Source organism: Salvelinus fontinalis, chromosome 13 (assembly GCF_029448725.1).
Source record: "Salvelinus fontinalis isolate EN_2023a chromosome 13, ASM2944872v1, whole genome shotgun sequence".
Taxonomy (NCBI): domain Eukaryota; kingdom Metazoa; phylum Chordata; class Actinopteri; order Salmoniformes; family Salmonidae; genus Salvelinus; species Salvelinus fontinalis.
In genome coordinates, this window is record NC_074677.1 from 45,462,856 (window position 1) to 45,482,731 (window position 19,876).

A 19,876-nucleotide genomic window follows, 5' to 3' on the forward strand; every position below is an offset into this window, starting at 1 on the left:
CTGTAGAACTATTGAAATGGCATATAACAAAAGAGTGCTGGACAGTGATTTAAGATGTTGTTGTGGTGTCTCCACAGAAAAGGACAGGCATCTGGGAGTGGTTATGAGTGAGGAGTTTGTTGGTCTGGTGCAGGCCTTATACAGCTGTGTCTGTGGTTCAGCTCAGGTTAGACAGTGCTTTGTAGAATCCTATAGTATCTTTCCCATATTGAATCAGTGACTGCTTACTGAATACCTGTGTGTATCCTTCATCGTTGTACAGGATGTGCAACCTGACAGAGACCTGGTGATGGACATAGTGCTGTACCTCTGGTCTAAATGTAAGATCATTTTCCAGAGAGCCCAGGTTCGACACTGGGACCCTATACACTTCCTGGGCAAGATGGAGAACCTGGACAAGGTACAGTAGCTCTACACCAGGTATTAACCAAACTTGGCATTGCTTGTACATACCCGTCTGGGGTACGCCAAATTAAAAAGTGATTCACATTAAAAAAATATATATATTAAAATAAACATTTTCAAACAATACATTTATATTTTCCAACAGGGATATACATTTGGGGGAGTTTTTTTTCTCACCTGAGTTGTCACAGTTGTCGTAAGAACGGGACCAAGGCGCAGCGGATATTGAGTTCCACATATTTATTCCAATGTGAAACTTTAGCCAAAAAGAAGAAATCAAATAAACGAACAACGGAACGTGACTACGTGGTACACATGCACAAACACAAAGTAATATCCCACAAACAGGTGGAAAAAATGCTACCTGAATATGATCCCCAATTAGAGGCAACGATTACCAGCTGCCTCTAATTGGGAACCAAACCAAAACACCAACATAGAAATGTTAAACTAGAACACCCCCTCGTCACGCCCTGACCTACTACACCATAGAGAAACAAGGGCTCTCTATGGTCAGGGCGTGACATGAGTAGCCTCGTTTCTCTGCCAAAAGTAAAATTAAACCATCTAGTGTTGAGCGAAATAACAGCACAATGTCAAATACAGGTAGCCTAGTCAAATAATTAACATCCAATCACATTAACCGTTACTCTCTTGCGGGAATTCCACTAACAGTCCGTATGTAGCCAAATGTAGCTGCTGCTCATTCTGTTTGCTCTAAAATGTATAAATTGTTTAAAAAAAGTAAGGCCTGCGTCCATAGAGACACATACCAGCTCTAGTAGTACTGATACTACCAGCAGTACTACACTTGCACCTGTTGACGACACAAGTTGTTCTGCTTCCACGAGCACATCCAATGCTAGCATCAGTAATTTTACATTTGTTGTTAGCTCAGCTAGCATGGACACTGACAGTTGTGAATCTGATGCAGCCGAAGAGTTACTGCCCCCTTACCCGGGAAAGCATCGAACAACAGACAGGGACGTAGGACCATCGAAGAGGCGCAAATATGATGAGGACTACATTGATTTGGGGTTCACTTATATTTGGAGTAGTGCCTTTCCTCAGCCACAGTGTGTTTTAAAGTACTATCTCACAACTCGATGAAACTGTCACTCGTGCGCAGACATTTAGAAACAAAACATGCCAATTTGAAAAATAAGCCACAGGTGTTTTTTGAGCGAGAATTAAGACGACTTTAGAGTAGTAAGACATGTATAAAAGCGACAGATACCATTAATAAGAAGGGGCTAGAAGTGTCTTATATGGTGAGCTACCGAGTGGCTAGGACAGGCAAGCCCCATACTATTGTGGAGGACTTCATTCTTCCTGCTGCCGCGGATATGGCTGGGACAATGCTGGGAGAAAAGGCCCAAAAAACTATACAGACAATGTCTTCATCAAACAACACTGTTTCACGACGCATCAGTGACATGGCAGGAGATGTTTTGAAACAATTATTGCTTCGCATACAAGCCAGTGAATTCTATGTGTTACAGCTGAATGAATCAACAGACGTGGCGGACCTGGCCCAGCTCCTGGTATACTTCCGTTATGTTTATGGCGGGTCAATTAAGGAAGACATCTTCTGCAAACCACTGGAAACCAGGACAACAGGAGAGGATATTTTTTAAGTACTGAACAGCTTTGTGACATCAAATGGACTTTAGTGGTCAAGATGTGTTGGTATCTGTACTGATGGAGCAAAAGCCATGACAGGGAGACATAGTGGAGTGGTAATGCGCGTGCAAGCAGTTGCTCCCGATGCTACTTGGGTACAATGCAGCATCCACCGAGAGGCTCTTGCTGCCAAGGGATTGCCTGACAGCTTGAAATATGTTTTGGACACTACAGTGAAAATGGTTAACTTTGTTTAAACAAGGCCCCTGAACTCTCGTGTATTTTCTGCACTATGCAATGATATGGGCAGCGACCATGTAACGCTTTTACAACATACTGAAGTGCGCTGGTTATCAAGGGGCAAAGTATTGACACGTTTTTTTTAAGCTTAAAGTTTTCTATACTGACCATCGTTTTCACTTGTCTGACCGATTGCATGATGACGAGTTTCTCACACGACTGGTCTATCTGGGTGATGTTTTTTCTCACCTGAATGATCTGAATCTAGGATTACAGGGACTCTCTGCAACTATATTCAATGTGCGGGACAAAATTATTAAGAAGTTGGAGCTCTTCTCTGTCTACATTAACAAGGATAACACACAGGTCTTTCCGTCATTATGATTTTTTGTGTGCAAATGAACTCAAGCTTACGGACATTGTCAAATGTGATATAGTGAAGCACCTGAGTGAGTTGGGTGCGGAATTACGCAGGTACTTTCCCGAAATGGATGACACAAACAACTGGATTCGTTATCCCTTTCATGTCCTGCCACCAGTCCACTTACCGATGTCTGAACAAGAGAGCCTCATCGAAATTGCAACAAGCGGCTCTGTGAAAATTGTATTTAATCAGAAGCCACTGCCATATTTCTGGATTTGGCTGTGCTCAGAGTATCCTGCCTTGGCAAATCGCGCTGTTAAGATAATGATGCCCTTTGCAACCACGTACCTATGTGAGAGTGGATTCTCGGCCCTCACTAGCATGAAAACTAAATACAGGCACAGACTGTGTGTGAAAAATTATTTAAGACTGAAACTCGCTCCAATACAACCCAACATTGCAGAGTTATGTGCATCCTTTCAAGCATACCCTTCTCATTAACCTGTGGTGAGTTATTCACAATTTTCGATGAACAAATATAGTTTTATATGTAAGATGGCTAAATAAAGAGCAAAATGATTGATTATTATTATATTATTATTTGTGCCCTGGTCCTATAAGAGCAATTTTTCACTTCCCAGGAGCCGGGTTGTGACAAACCCATACTCATTCTAAAGTTTAACAAATGTATCATATAGTGTGTGTGTGGCAGCCTTACAATAATGGCAAAAAACAACATTTGAGAGTGCGCTGTCCCTGGTGCTAGAGGGGGTACGCCTCTGGAGTTTGAATGTTTGAAGGGGTATGGGACTATAAAAAAGTTTGGGAACCACTGCTCTACACAAACCAATCTCTGCAAATATGTACTGTACATGATAGCTACTTATTTCATCTGTTATACTCTCTCTCTCTCTCTCTCTCCTCTCTCTCTCTCTCTCTCTCTCTCTCTCTCTCTCTCTCTCCTCTCTCTCATCTCTCTCTCTCTCTCTCTCTCCTCATTCTCCTCTCTCTCTCTCTCTCTCTCTCTTCTCTCTCTCCTCTCTCTCTCTCTCTCTCTCTCTCTCTCCTCTCTCTCTCTCTCTCTCTCTCTCTCTCTCTCTCTCTCTCTCCTCTCTCTCTCTCTCTCCTCTCTCTCTCTCTCTCTCTCTCTCTCTCTCTCTCTCTTCCTCTCTCTCTCTCTCTCTCTCTCTCTCTCTCTCTCTCTCTCTCTCTCTCTCTCTCTCTCTCTCTCTCTCTCTCTGTGTAGTGGGTGTGGACCCTGTCTGTGCTCAGTGAGGTGGCTCATGTGTGTGAGCTGGCTGACTCAGATCCCATGGTGTTAGCTGAGATGACCATCAGGCTGGCCATGGTGCTGGAGAGCACTGCTGACTCCACTGTCCATTCAGGCAGGAAGACAGGTAGTTAACTGTTACTACCACCAGTACCACACTGAGGCTCACACTGATACCCTATTTCAGAAACCTTGACTTTTTCCACATTTTGTTTTGTTACAGCCTTATTCTAAAATTGATTAAATAAAAAAACATCCTCAGCAATCAACACACAATACCTCATAATGACAAAGCGAAAACAGGTTATCAATTTCAGCAAATTTATAAAAAAATAAAAACAGAAATACCTTATTTACATAAGTATTCAGACCCTTTCCTTTGAGTCCATTGATCTTCATTGAGATGTTTCTACAACTTGATTGTAATCCACCTGTGGTAAATTCAATTGATTGGAAATTATTCGGAAGGCACACACCTGTCTATATAAGGTCGAAGGAATTGTCCGTAGAGCTCTGAAACAGGATTGTGTCGAGGCACAGATCTGCGGAAGGGTACCAAAAACATTCTGCATCATTGAAGATCCCCAAGAACACAGTGGCCTCCATCATTCTTAAATGGAAGAAGTTTGGAACCACCAAGACTCTTCCTAGAGCTGGCCTCCTGGCCAAACTGAGCAATCGGGGGAGAAGGGCCTTGGTCAGGGAGGTGACCAAGAACCAGATGGTCACTCTGATAGAGCTCCAGAGTTCCTCTGTGGAGATGGGAGAACCTTCCAGAAGAACAACCATCTCTGCAGCACTCCACCAATCAAGCCTTTATGGTAGAGTGGCCAGACGGAAGCCACTCCTCAGTAAAGGGCACATGACCCCGTTTGGAGTTTGCCAAAAGGCCCCTAAAGAACTCTCTGCCCATGAGAAACAAGATTCTCTTGTCTGATGAAACCAAGATTGAACTAAGATTGAATCTTGAGAAACAAGATTCTCTGGTCTGATGAAACCAGACGTGCCAAGAGTCACGTCTGGAGGACACCTGGCACCATCCCTACGGTGAAGCACGGTGGTGGCAGCATCATGCTGTGGGGATGTTTTTCAGCGGTAGGGACTGGGAGACGAGTCAGGATCGAGGCAAAGATGAACGGAGCAAAGTACAGAGAGATCCTTGATGAAAACCTGCTCCAGAGTGCTCAGGACCTCAGGCTGGGGCAAACGACCCCAACAAGTCCCCAACAGGTCAACGACTCTAAGCACATCCAAGACAACGCAGGAGTGGCTTCGGGGCAAGTCTCTGAATGTCCTTGAGTGGTCAAGTCAGAGCCCGGACTTGGACCTTTTAGGTTCTAAATAAACAAAGCAAAAAACTAACGGACGACTAGGGAAAGTTTAAACTAAGTTTATTCACCCAATGGGTCAAACAGCTGCAAAGACAAAGACATGTTTGCATGAGTACATATATTTGTACCCTCCTTCTTTTCTATAAAAACTACATCTTTGTTGCTAGGCAGGAACTTAAGTGATGTGTGTAATAAACTGTTCCTTCCCCCTTCATGTGACCTGACCTGACCTCGGCCCCCATTCCTCACTAATCCACAGCTGTCTAACCTTATCAATGACCTGACCTCGGCCCAGATTCCTCACTAATCCACAGCTGTCTAACCTTATCAATGACCTGACCTCGGCCCAGATTCCTCACTAATCCACAGCTGTCCACCCTTATCAGTGACCTCAACCATGTGATTGCATTTTCCCTTAGTAACTTTCCAGGCCCCTGGCTCTTATCCAGCCTCCATTGAGTGCAGCAACGCTCCCCATATAACCTGACAGAGCTTGAGAGGATCTGCAGAGAAGAATGGGAGAAACTCCCCAAATACAGGTGTGCCAAGCTTTTGTAGCGTCATACCCAAGAAGATTCAAGGCTGTAATCGCTGCCAAAGGTGCTCCAACAAAGTACTGAGCAAAGGGTCTGAATAGGGTCTGTATGATATTTCAGTTAAAAAAAACTAAAACACTTTTGCAAACATTTCTAAATACCTGTTTTTGAATTGTCATTATGGGGTATTGTGTGTAGATTGATGAGGGGGAAAAAACTATTTCATTTTAGAATGAGGCTGTAACGTAACAAAATGTGGAAAAGGTCAAGGGGTCTGAAGACTTTCTGCAGACACTGTATGATCAAAAGAAGTGCACTATATTGAAATAATGGTCTCATTCCAGATTTTCCCTGACTCTTCTCCAATGTCAGAGTACTTAGGTCCATGGATCTGCAGTGATGTATTTTTCCCATGTCCCACAGCCTCAAGCGAAGACGACAGCGTGGAGTCGACACCCACAGAGAAAAACACAGACACCTTTTCAATGTTCAAGAAGCCGACAGCGGAGCAGCTGCAGTCAGTGTGGAACGTGGTAGAGAGAGGTCTGGAGGGAGTGATCAGAGGCTGGACCAGACTACTGCCCTGTGATGGATCAGCCATCTCTGACATGGTTTTCATGCAGGTAAGACCTCACCTTAACACCTAATATTATCTCCTCTCCTGCACAGCAAAGAAAGTACATACTTACAGAGTCTTAAAAAGTCTTAAATTCATTCATCTGATTTAAAGGCCTTAACCTCTCTGGGATATGTGGGACGGTAGCGTCCTACCTGGCCAACATCCAGTGAAAATGCAGAGCGAAATCACACATTCAATATACCAAATTAAAGCTACACTTGTTGTGAATCCAGCCAACGTGTCAGATTTCAAAAATGGCGAAAGCAAACAATGTTATTATCTGAGGACAGCACCCCAGCTAACAATCACAGACCATCATATTTCAACCCTCCCGGCGCGACACAAAACGCAGAAATAAAGATATAATTCATGCCTTACCTTTGACAACCACCCAAGCCACTGCCTGTTCACCCCGCTATCATCCAGAAGGCGAGGTCAGTACAGGTGCATCAAAGCAGGGACCGAGAGACTGAAAAACAGCTTCTATCTCAAGGCCATCAGACTGTTAAACAGCCACCACTAACATTTAGCGGCCGCTGCCAACATACTGACTCAACTCCAGCCACTTTAAAAATGGGAATTGATGGAAATTATGTAAAAATGTACCACTAGCCACTTTAAACAATGCCACTTAATATAATGTTTACATACCTTACATTACCCATCTCATATGTATATGTATATACTGTACTCTATATCATCTACTGCATCTTGCCATCTTTATGTAATACATGTACCACTAGCCACTTTAAGCCACTTTATGTTTACATACCCTACAGTACCCATCTCATATGTATATACCGTACTCTATACCATCTACTGCATCTTGCCTATGCCGTTCTGTACCATCACTCATTCATATATTTTTATGTACATATTCTTTATCCCTTTACACTTGCGTGTATAAGGTAGTAGTTGTGGAATTGTTAGGTTAGATTACTTGTTGTTATTACTGCATTGTCGGAACTAGAAGCACAAACATTTCGCTACACTCGCATTAACATCTGCTAACCATGTGTATGTGACTAATAAAATTTGATTTGATTTGATATCTGTTGGCACTCCAATATGTCCCATAAACATCACAAATGGTCCTTTTGTTCGATTAATTCCGTCGATATATATCCAAAATGTCCATTTATTTGGCGCGTTTGATCCAGAAAAACACCGGCTCCAACTTGCACAACGTGACTACAAAATATCTCAAAGGTTACCTGTAAGCTTTGTCCAAACATTTCAAACTACTTTTGTAATACAACTTTAGGTATTTTTTAACGTAAATAATCGATCAAATTGAAGATGGGATGATCTGTGTTCAATACCGGAGGGAAACAATGTGTAGCATGCTTTCTGGTCACGCGCCTCTAACAAACAGTACACTTCACTGGAGCCTCATTCTGAACATGGCTACTTCTTCATTTCTCAAAGGAAAAACCTCAACCAATTTCTAAAGACTGTTGACATCCAGTGGAAGCGATAGGAACTGCAGGAAGGTTCCTTTGAAATCTGAATTGCCAATGAAAACCATTGAAAAGAGAGTGACCTCAAAAAGAAATAATCTGAATGGTTTGTCCTTGGAGTTTTGCCTGCCAAATAAGTTCTGTTATAATCACAGACATGATTCAAACAGTTTTAGAAACTTCAGAGTGTTTTCTATCCAATACTAATAATAATATGCATATATTAGCATCTGGGACTGAGTAGGAGGCAGTTTACTCTGGGCACGCTTTTCATCCAAACGTGAAAATGCTGCACCCTATCCTAGAGAAGTTAATAAGTCTTAAAATGTTCAATTTTCAAAGGTCTTACAAAATGCGATGGAGATGACTACAGTGTATTACCGTTATACTGTGCCGCTGCTTAATTGTTGCCACCACGGCAACAAAAGACAAATTGATCATCAAATAATATGCAAGGCACATTTTCAAGATGTTAGAGAGCTATCCACATGTGCGCCTCTGTGTGCACGTCATGTGCGTGTGTGAGTCGGGCCGTTGCCAGAGGAGATAGAGGAAAGAGCAAGGTAGATTATACAATTTGATAGATAAGAACACTAACCAGAGCTGGGACGATAAACCAAAATGACACCGATCATTGCCCTCCTCTTACTGAAACAATTTTGGTTATGGGGGGGGTGGCTTATGGTAGAGAAATTGACATTCAATTCACTGACAACAGCTGTAGTGGACATTATTATATGACATTCAATTCACTGACAACAGCTGTAGTGGACATTATTGCAGTCAACATGCTAATTGCAAGCTCCCTCGACTTGAGACATCTGTGGCATTGTGTGACAAAACTGCTTTTTCTTTATTTGATTAAGACATCAAAACTATGAAATAACACATATGGAATCATGTGGTAACCAAAAAGTGTTAAACAAATCAAAATATATTTAATATTTGAGATTTTTCAAATAGCCACCCTTTGCCTTGATGACAGCTTTGCACACTCTTGGCATTCTCTCAACCAGCTCAACAAAGTTGTATCTTCATGTCTGTAACTTCGCTCTCACTACATTGTAAGCCCTCAGCTCTTCACTCTTGACCTTCCATTGGCCAAGGCCTCCTGCCAAACCGACAGCAAGTTACTCCAGGAGTAGACATGTTTATGGTGTGTTGTGACGTTGCTACCATTAATGCGATGGTGGCTATTCATCGAATAATTACATACCACGTTAAATTATTACGCTATTAAATTAATCATAACAATTAATTAAGTAGTAATCTATGGCACCACGGGAAAAGTTTATTTAACGAGTTACCGTTTCACTCAAAAATATCAGAATATCTCGATATACTGTATGTCGTCCATTAATCATTTGCTCCTATTTCATTCTCATTCTGAATGTCGTAATATCCTATAAATCTGCACGAACCCAAGTCTCCATGATGAATCAGCTTACACAAATTGTCATAATTATTTATTTACTAACTAATGGAATAATCACAAAGAATTACATAAACACACACACAGGATAGATTATACGTTGATTACTAACAATGTAATGAAAAGTCCCTAGTGGACAAACCCGATATGACGGCTGGGTACACAATGAAAAGGGGTTGGGAAAGAAAGAGTGGGAGAATGAGAGACTAAGGAATTCAACTATCGTACAGACAGTTGAATAATACGCTCATCGTACATGTGGATATTTAGCACCCTAACAACCGCTCATTCGGATTTAGAAGTGCAATGTACATATTTATGCTTGTATGTCTTCGTCGTCTCGCTCTGTTGAAATCGCGCCATCAGTCTGTGACGAATAGTTTGACAGAAAGCCTCTGGTTGTGCATGTCTCTGGATCATATCCTTAGTAGTTGTAGTAGGTTTTCCTTTGTTCTGGAAGTGTCTTTTAGAATGGATACATCAGACGTACCAATGGTCGTTCGATAGGGAAATGTTCTTCCCCTCCCATCTTCGTTAGACTGGATCCTTCAAAGGTACACACGCGGTGGTCCTCGGTCAAGTTTACTAGACTAAAGTACTTAAACAGCTGCAGACTGAATGTTCCGATGTAGTCTTTATCTTCATAACTCGAGAGTTTGAGGGTCTTACCATTTTCTGGTCTGGTAGAGTCTAACCATTTTACACACCAGTAGCAACCCTGTAAAGTAACAACCTGGGGCGGCAGGTAGCCTAGTGGTTAGAGCGTTGGGCCAGTAACCGAAAGGTTGCTGGGTTGAATCCGCAAGCTTTCAAGGTAAAAATCTGTCGTTCTGCCACTGACGAAGGCAGTTAACCCACTGTTCCCTGGTAGGCCTTCATTGTAAATAATAATTTGTTCTTAACTGACTTGCCTAGTTAAATAAAGGTTAAAAATAAAAACCCGGTTAGGTACACTTTGGAGCAACGACAGTCCTTTTTCGCGAATACGCACTGGATCGATTATATGCAACGCAGAACACGCTAGATAAACTAGTAATATCATCTACCATGTGTAGTTATAGCTAGTGATTATGATTGATTGATTGATTGTTTTTTATAAGATAAGTTTAATGCTAGCTAGCAACTTACCTTTGCTTCTTACTGCATTCGCGTAACAGGTGGGCTCCTCGTGAGGCAGGTGGGTAGAGCGTTGGACTAGTTAACTGTAAGGTTGCAAGATTGAATCCCTGATCTGACAAGGTAAAAATCTGTCGTTCTGCCCCTGAACAAGGCAGTTAACCCACCGTTCTTAGGCCGTCATTGAAAATAAGAATGTGTTCTTAACTGACTTGCCTAGTTAAATAAAGGTGTATATTTTTTTTTTATAACCGATTTCCGATTGTTATGAAAACTTGAAATCGGCCCAAATTAATCGGCCATTCCGATTAATCTGTCGACCTCTACTCTGGTGGCATGTCTTGTGGGGTATGCATGAGGGTTCCGAGCTGTGTACCAGTAGTTCAAACAGACAGCTCGGTGCATTCAACATGTCAATACTTCTCACAAATACAAGTAGTGATGAAGTCAATCTCTCCTCCACTTTGAGCCAGGAGAGATTGACATGCATATTATTAATGTTCGCTCTCAGTGTACATCCAAGGCCAGCCGTGCTGCCCTGTTCTTAGCCAATTGCAATTTTCTTTAGTCCCTCTTTGTGGCACCTGACCACAGTACTGAACAGTAGTCCAGGTGCGACAAAACTAGGGCCTGTAGGACCTGCCTTGTTGATAGTGTTCTTAAGAATGCAGAGAAGCGCTTTATTATGGACAGACTTCTCCCCTTCCTAGCTACTGTTGTTTCAATATGTTTTGACGATGCCCTGGGGAATTCCTGATTCTACCTGGATTTTGTTGGAGAGGCTTCCATTAAAGAACATCTCAAGGATGATCAATGGAAACAGGATGCACCTGAGCTCAATTTCGAGTCTCATAGCAAAGGGTCTGAATACTTATGTAAAGAAGGTATTTCTGTTTTTTACTTTTAATAAATTAGCAAAAATGTATAAAAACCTGTTTTCGCTTTGCCGTTATGGGGTACTGTGTGTAGATTGATGAGGGGGGGGAATTATTTTATCAGTTTCAGAATAAGGCTGTAACGTAACAAAATGTGGAAAAAGTCAAGGGGTCTGAATACTTTCCGAATGCACTGTATATACAGAAAAGAATATTCATGGCTGACACTGACATGGAGTGCTCCATGTTCTAGCTGGTAGCTGACCTCAACCAGGATGCAGGGAAATGTCCGGCAGCAATCCTGCCTTAGAGTATGGTTGTATCTATCTCCACCAGGCTCCTAGAAATCAGATGACAAACCTATTTAGTCAATTGAAGTCATGCCAGCCACAGTTTTTTTACAGTAGCGTTTTCATATTTTTATTTTTTTCAGCACTTCACTTACACCTCAGTCAACTAACTGTGGTTTAAACTGAACAAAAACGTTCACACAGTTCATTCCCCTGGGACAGAAATCACCCACGTCTGTATTATTGAATGAACTTCCGAAGTTACAAGCTTACAATTCTGCATGACGGAGAATAATATAATGTGTGGATCAATTTCTATCTAACCTTGTGAATAAACTCCAAGAACAAGTTGCTAGCTAGCTGGCTTGCTAATGGCATTTATCAACATTATCAGATGGTTACTAGCAAATATTAATTTTTTCCCCCTTTCACATCTAAACTGCCTGATGATGCTAGCCAGTTGATAGTAAAGCTAGGATCGATCAATGTCAGAGGCGAGCCAGCTAGCTGGCTTTGGGAGTATCTCCCTACTGGAGGTAGAGGTGAATGAGCTTTGAGGTGACAGTTCTGAGGCAGGATAAGGAGGAGCTGAGAGAGAAACTGGCAACGGTCGAGAGCATCATGTGGCGAGAGGTAGCTGACATCAGGCAGGAACCACAAAGGGAGTTGTCAGCAGGCATATAATTTCTACAACACAGAGGTCAGTAACCAGACACAGTACAACTCCCACACCAGCACTTTCCTTTCATCAGATGGGTCTGACCAGACCTCCCTAAGATCCTCACATCCCAGCCCCTGATCACCAGCGCCAGCACAGCCATGCTGGGATCCTCAGGAGAAAGTAAGACAACAAGAGGCCAACTGTGGTCCCCATCCCACTCCATCCATAGAACATCACTCCAGACACCACAGCCCACAACAGCAGCACCCAGGCAAATGACCCTATGGTCTTCATTTTATGTGACTCCAATGGGAAATCTTTCAGAGAGAAACTGCAATTCCCTGTCATGTCAGTCAGAAAGCTATGGTGCCGAAGTGCCTCAGAAAGTCTGTCAAGCAACACACTATATGGGACCAAACATATAATGATTCACACAGGTACAAAGTATTTGATGACAATGAGAGAGCATGTAGCTCCTGCAATTCAGCAAGTTGCAGCCGGAGCTGCAGAGAGATTTCATAGCACCAAAATAACTGATACCATGTAGAGATGTGTCCTTCCACATTATTCAGAGCAACAACACTGAGCTGTCTAGAGGCTGTGCTCTCTTGGACGATGTTTACCTAGCAAACCACCGTGACATTCACCCCCAGCTGATGTACAACCTAGTACATTTGAACAAACAGGGTATCAAGGGGTTTGCTAGGAAACTGAAAGAAACTGCTCTGGGACAAAGCAAAAGCCAAAACAAGACCACGACCACCAGCCCCCACCCAGAGAGACCAGCACCACCCTACACCACTGGGCCACAACCAGAGAGGCCAGCTCCACCCTGCACCATCCGGCCCCTTCTAGAGGCCAGCTCGACCCTACACCACCAGGCCCCATCCAGAGAGACCAGCTCGACCCTACACCACCAGGCCCCATCCAGAGAGGCCAGCTCGATCCTACACCACCAGGCCCCATCCAGAGAGACCAGCTCGATCCTACACCACCAGGCCCCATCCAGAGAGGCCAGCTCGACCCTACACCACCAGGCCCCATCCAGAGAGGCCAGCTCGACCCTACACCACCAGGCCCCATCCAGAGAGGCCAGCTCGACCCTACACCACCAGGCCCCATCCAGAGAGACCAGCTCGACCCTACACCACCAGGCCCCATCCAGAGAGGCCAGCTCCACCCTGCACCATCCGGCCCCTTCTAGAGGCCAGCTCGTACCTACACCACCAGGCCCCATTAAGAGAGACCAGCTCGACCCTACACCACCAGGCCCCATCCAGAGAGACCAGCTCGATCCTACACCACCAGGCCCCATCCAGAGAGGCCAGCTCCACCCTGCACCATCCGGCCCCTTCTAGAGGCCAGCTCGTACCTACACCACCAGGGCCCTTCCAGAGAGGCCAGCTCGTACCTACATCACCAGGGCCCTTCCAGAGAGGCCAGCTCGTACCAACACCACCAGGGCCCATCTAGAGAGGCCAGCTCGTACCAACACCACCAGGGCCCATCTAGAGAGGCCAGCTCGTACCTACACCACCAGGGCCCATCTAGAGAGGCCAGCTCCGCCCTGCACCATCCAGCCGCTTCCAGAGAGGCCAGCTCCGCCCTGCCCCATCCAGCCGCTTCCAGAGAGGCCAGCTCTGCCCTGCACCATCCAGCCGCTTCCAGAGAGGCCAGCTCCACCTTGCACCATCCGGCCCCTTCTAGAGAGGCCAGCTCCGCCCTGCACCATCCAGCCCCTTCCAGAGAGGCCAGCTCCACCCTACACCATCCGGCCCCTTCTAGAGAGGCCAGCTCCGCCCTGCACCATCCAGCCCCTTCCAGAGAGGTCAGCTCCACCCTGCACCATCCAGCCCCTTCTAGAGGCCAGCTCGTACCTACACCACCAGGGCCCATCTAGAGAAGCCAGCGCCGCCCTGCACCATCCAGCCCCTTCCAGAGAGGCCAGCTCCACCCTACAACATCGGGCCCCTTCTAGGGCAGACTGCACCCCCCCCATGCTAACAGGACAGCACAATCAGAACAGATCAACAGTCCAACAAGACAGCTTTGCAGAGGTTGCATGAAGAATAGAGAACCCTGCTGCAGCCGAGCTAAACCAGATTAGGCATCTGCTGAACATAATCTGCTCAAAAATCCATTAATTAATTATTTGTTATTATCAGAAATATAATTATTAGAAATACAACCTATTATCATTATGAGTTTAGTTGTATATAAGATACACAGGAAAGGGTTAAAGTTACCTCATATAATATACTATATATGTAGCCACAGAAATACAATTCATGTGATTCGTAATTTGCTAATCTTAGATAATATGAATATATTAGCCATTTCTGAGACTCACTGTAACGTCCTGACCAGAGTTCTTATGTGTTTTGCTTGTTTAGTGTTGGTCAGGACGTGAGCTGGGTGGGAATTCTATGTTGTGTGTCTAGTTTGTCTGTTTCTGTGTCCAGCCTAATATGGTTCTCAATCAGAGGCAGCTGTCAATCGTTGTCCCTGATTGAGAATCATATATAGGAGGCTTGTTTTGTGTTGGGATTTTGTAGGTGATTGTTTCCTGTCTCTGTGTTTTGTTTGCACCAGATAGGGCTGTCTCGGTTTTCACATTTGTTATTTTGTTATTTGTATTAGTGTTACCGTTTATTCGTCTAATTAAACATGTTGAACACTAGCCGCGCTGCATTTTGGTCCTCTCCTTCACCTATGGAAGAAAACCGTGACACTCACTGACAGCACCTTTCATGATACAGCAGTAGGAATACAAGGATACAACATCTATAGAAAAGACAGGAATGTCTACGGGGGAGGTGTTTCTGTATATATTCTGAGCCATATTCCTGTAAAACTCTGAGAGGATAGAAGTGCTGTGGTTGCAGGTTCACCTGCCTCCTCTGAAGCCTCTTCTTTTAGGGTGCTGCTATAGGCCACCAAGTGCAAACTGTCAGTATCTGGAGAATATGTGTGTGATGTCTGATAAGGTCTGTGATGCTAACAGATAAATGTATTTTCTTGGTGACCTGAACATTGACTGGTTATTATCTAGTTTTCCTCTCAAAAGGAAGCTTCTTACTGTTACTAATGCTTGTAACGTGACTCAGGTTATCACTCAACCAACTAGAGTGTATACTAATAGTGTTGGATCTGTGACATCCACTTGTATATATCATACACTACATGACCAGTAGTATGTGGACACCTGTCGAACATCTCATTCCAAAATCATGGGCATTAATATGGAGTTGGTTCCCCCTTTGCTACTATAACAGCCTCCACTCTTCTGGGAAGGCTTTCCACTAGATGTTGGATCATTGCTGTGGGGACTTGCTTCCATTCAGCCACAAGAGCATTAGTGAGGTCGAGCACTGATGTTGGGCGATTTGGCCTGGCTCGCAGTTGGCGCTCCAATTCATCCAAAAGGTGTTCGATGGGGTTGAGGTCATGGCTGTGTAGGCCAGTCAAATTCTTCCACGCCGATCTCGACAAACTATTTCTGTATGGACTTCGCTTTGTGCACGGGGGCATTGTCATGCTGAAACAGGAAAGGGCCTTCCCTAAACTGTTGCCACAAAGTTGGAAGCACAGAGTTGTCTAGAATGTCATTGTATGCTGTAATGTTAAGATTTCCCTTCACTGGACATAAGGGGCCTAGCCTGAACCATGAAAAACAGCCTCAGACCATTATTCCTCCTCCACCAAAATGTACAGTTTTGTACATTGTACATGTACGCATTCCAGCAGGTAGCGTTCTCCTGGCATCCGCCAAACCCAGATTCGTCTGTCGGACTGCCAGATGGTGAAGCGTGATTCATCACTCCAGAGAACACGTTTCCACTGCTCCAGAGTCCAATGGCAGTGAGCTTTACACCACTCCACCCGATGCTTGGCGCATGGTGATCATAGGTTTGTGTGCGTCTGCTCGGCCATGTAAACCTATTTACAGTGGCAAGAAAAAGTATGTGAGCCCTTTGGAATTATCTGGATTTCTGCATAAATTGGTCATCAAATTTGATTTGATCTTCATCTAAGTCTCAACAATTGTCAAACATAGTGTGCTTAAACTAATAACACACAAATTATTTTTTTTATTTTTCTTGTCTATATTGAATACATCATTTAAAAATTCAGTGTAGGTTTGAAAAAGTATGTGAACCCCTAGGCTAATGACTTCTCCAAAAGCTAATTGGAGTCAGGAGTCAGCTAACCTGGAGTCCAATCAGTGAGACGAGATTGGAGATGTTGGTTAGAGCTGCCTTGCCCAATAAAAAACACACAACATTTGAGTTTGCTATTCATAAGAAGCATTGCCTGATGTGAACCATGCCTCGAACAAAAGAGATCTTAGAAGACCTAAGATTAAGAAAAATATTTAAAAAACATTGCTGGCCATCTGAAGTTCGCTAAAGAGTACCTGGATGTTCCACAGCGCTACTGCCCAAATATTCTGTGGACAGATAAAACTAAAGTTGAGTTGTTTGGAAGGAACACACAACACTGTGTGGAGAAAAAAAAGCCCAGCACACCAACATCAAAACCTCATCACAACTGTAAAGTATGGTGAAGGGAGCATCATGGTTTGGGGCTGCTATGCTGCTTCAGGGCCTGGACAGCTTGCTATCACGGAAAAATTAATTCCAAAGTTTATCAAGACATTTTGCAGGTGAATGTAAGGCTATCTGTCCGCCAATTGAAGCTCAACAGAAGTTGGGTGATGCAACAGGATAACGACCCAAAGCACAGAAGTAAATCAACAACAGAATGGCTTCAACAGAAGAAAATACGCCTTCTGGAGTGGCCCAGTCAGTCCTGACCTCAACCCGATTTCAACCCGGAATGGTCCAAAATTCCTCCTGACAATTGTGCAAGTCTGATACGTAACTACAGAAAATGTTTGGTTGAGGTTATTGATGCCAGTTATTGATGCCAGGATCAACCAGTTATTAACTCCAAGGGTTCACATACTGTACTTTTCCCACCCTGCACTGTGAATGTTTACACAGTGTGTTCAATAAAGACATGAAAATGTATAATTGTTTGTGACCTAGATGAAGATCAGATCAAATTTTATGACCAATTTATGCAGAAATCCAGGTATTTCCAAAGGGTTCACATACTTTTTCTTGTCACTGTAATTTAGCTCCTGACGAACAGTTCTTGTGCTGACGTTTCTTCCAAAGGCAGTTTGGAACTTGGTAGTGAGTGTTGTAACCAAGGACAGATGGTTTTTACGCGCTTCAGCACTCAGCAGTCCCGTTCTGTGAGCTTGTGTGGTCTACCACTTCGTAGCTGAGCCGTTGTTGCTCCTAGACGTTTCCACTTCACAATAACAGCACTTATAGTTGACCAGGGAAGCTTTAGCAGGACAGAAATTTGACGAACTGACTTGTCGGAAAGGTGGCATCTTATCCCCGAGTGGCGCAGCGGTCTAAGGCACTGCATCTCAGTCACTACAGACACCCTGGTATCCAGGCTGTATCACAACCGGCCGTGATTGGAAGACCCATAGGGTGGCGCACAATTGGCCCAGCGTCGTCCGGGTTTGGCCGGTGTAGGCCGTCATTGTAAATAAGAATTTGTTCTTAACTCACTGAATAAAAATTCAAAAATGACGGTGCCATGTTAAAAGTCACTGAGCTCTTCAGTAAGGCCATTCTACTGGCAATGTTTGTCTGTGGAGATTGCATGACTGTTCACTCGATTTTATACACCTGTCAGCAACAGGTGTGGCTGAAATAGCTGTCCACATACTTTTGTATGTGTGTATATGAAGTGTATTTGCCTTTCCCTTACCCTCATCCCTCAGTTTTTCAATTCATCATCTATCCATGGGGATTTGGTTGTTTTATCAGTCAGTTTCTTTATGGGTGCGTGCCTGTCAGTAACCGGAAGAAGCAATTTCATTAATGTTTCAAGTGCAGCTTCAGGATGTTCTACAGCAGACCAACAAATATTTTTCACATTTTCAATATAGGAATCATTGCAATACCTCTCTGGAGAGACCTGAAAATAGCTGTGCAGCGACACTCCCCATCCAACCTGACAGAGCTTGAGAGGAATGGGAGAAACTTCTTAAATACTTGTCTGCCAAGCTTGTAGCGTCATACCCAAGAACACTCGAGCCTGTGCTTCAACAAAGGACTCAGTAAAAGGTCTGAATTCTTATGTTAATCTGATACCTCAATTTATAATGCTTTTTCGAAAGAAATTGAAATATCTGTGAAATAACACATATGGAATCATGTAGTAACCAAAAAAAAGTGTTAAACAAATCAAAATATATTTTCGATTCTTCAAATAGCCATCCTTTGCCTTGATAAAAATATTTTTTACGTTCAAACGACTCTCCTGTAAAGTCGTGACTTGCGACATACGCCTAGTTTACTGAATCGGGTCACATATGCTGAGCACTTGTTGGCTGCTTTTCCTTCACTCTGCTGTCCAACTCACCCCAAACCATCTCAATTGGGTTGAGGTTGGGTGATTGTGGAGGCCAGGTCATCTGATGCAGCACTCCATCACTCTCTTTCTTGGTCAAATAGCCCTTACGCAGCCTGGAGGTGTGTTGGGTCATTGTACAGTTGAAAAACAAATGATAGTCCCACTAAGCGCAAACCAGATGGAATGGCATATCGCTGCAGAATGTTGTAGTAGCCATGCTGGTTAAGTGTCTCTTGAATTCTAAATCAATTCTAAAATCTCAGACAGTGTCACCAGCAAAGCACCGCCACACCATCACACCACCTCCTCCATGCTTTACAGTGGGAACCACACATGCGGAGATCATCCGTTCACCTAGTCTGCGTCTCACAAAGACACTAATGAACTTACTTTTTATTTTCAAAGCCTTTTCCATTTAATTCAGCTTGTGTCATGCTAATTTATCTTTTTGCAACCATCGGAAACGGCTATGAAGACGACCACCACAACATGTAAACTCCTCAAAAGTTGTGGCGAGAAAGATGCACCGCTCTGGCGACAGAGCTCGGCGCTTATTATCGGATGTATTGGGTTACGAAATCCAACTTTTTTGATATAATGTTAATGAAATGTCAGAGAAAAAAAACCTGAACAATTTAGAACATGAATAATCATATTTGTGTTGGTAAAATATATGTTATAAATGTAATCACTAAAGCACATTTTCACCCACTGTGGGTGGACACCCTACTACCTGATAGTAATGATGATAGTATTATTGCATTGCTAGACTAGTGCTTTTCACTAGGTGCTTTGCATTGTGCAAGACTCTACACAACCACCTCCGAGGTGACAGCTATTTTGGCCCAGGTCTCTCACCACACATCATTCTCTATTTACAGAAGTTTGTTGGGCCGGCCATGCATTCCCCTGCAGGAGGAGGAGAAGGAGAGAGGGTGAAGAGTCCCTCCCTGTCTCTCTCTCTCTCTCTGGTCCCCATGGACCTGCATCTGGAACTGCTGTCTGTCCAGCACAGAGTCTCCCTCAAGCTGCTCAACACCTGGCCAGGTATGTCAGCAAGGCCTCCAGACAGATAGTCCTCCACCATCCCAGAATGCTTCTCTGTGATTTTTTCCCACCAGATTAATCAGGATTTCCTGCTTTTCCAAGACATTATCCTCTATTTCATCATCATTGAAACGTACACAAAACCAAACCTGTATCCCCCTCT

General features: G+C 43.8%; 1 protein-coding gene across 3 annotated transcripts in view; it reads left to right on the plus strand.

The window, feature by feature from the left end:
* cfap54 (cilia and flagella associated protein 54) overlaps positions 1-19,876 on the plus strand; it is a 139,510-nt gene that overhangs the window by 14,980 nt on the left and 104,654 nt on the right. For all 3 annotated transcript variants that reach the window (XR_008761814.1, XM_055943019.1, XM_055943020.1), the window contains exons 12-16: positions 78-166; positions 263-400; positions 3,879-4,029; positions 6,193-6,392; positions 19,548-19,713. Coding sequence is in view for 2 of the 3 variants with exons in the window: in XM_055943019.1 (XP_055798994.1) it covers positions 78-166; positions 263-400; positions 3,879-4,029; positions 6,193-6,392; positions 19,548-19,713 (744 nt within the window). In the remaining variant the exon portion in view is untranslated. The remainder of the gene's footprint in view (positions 1-77; positions 167-262; positions 401-3,878; positions 4,030-6,192; positions 6,393-19,547; positions 19,714-19,876) is intronic.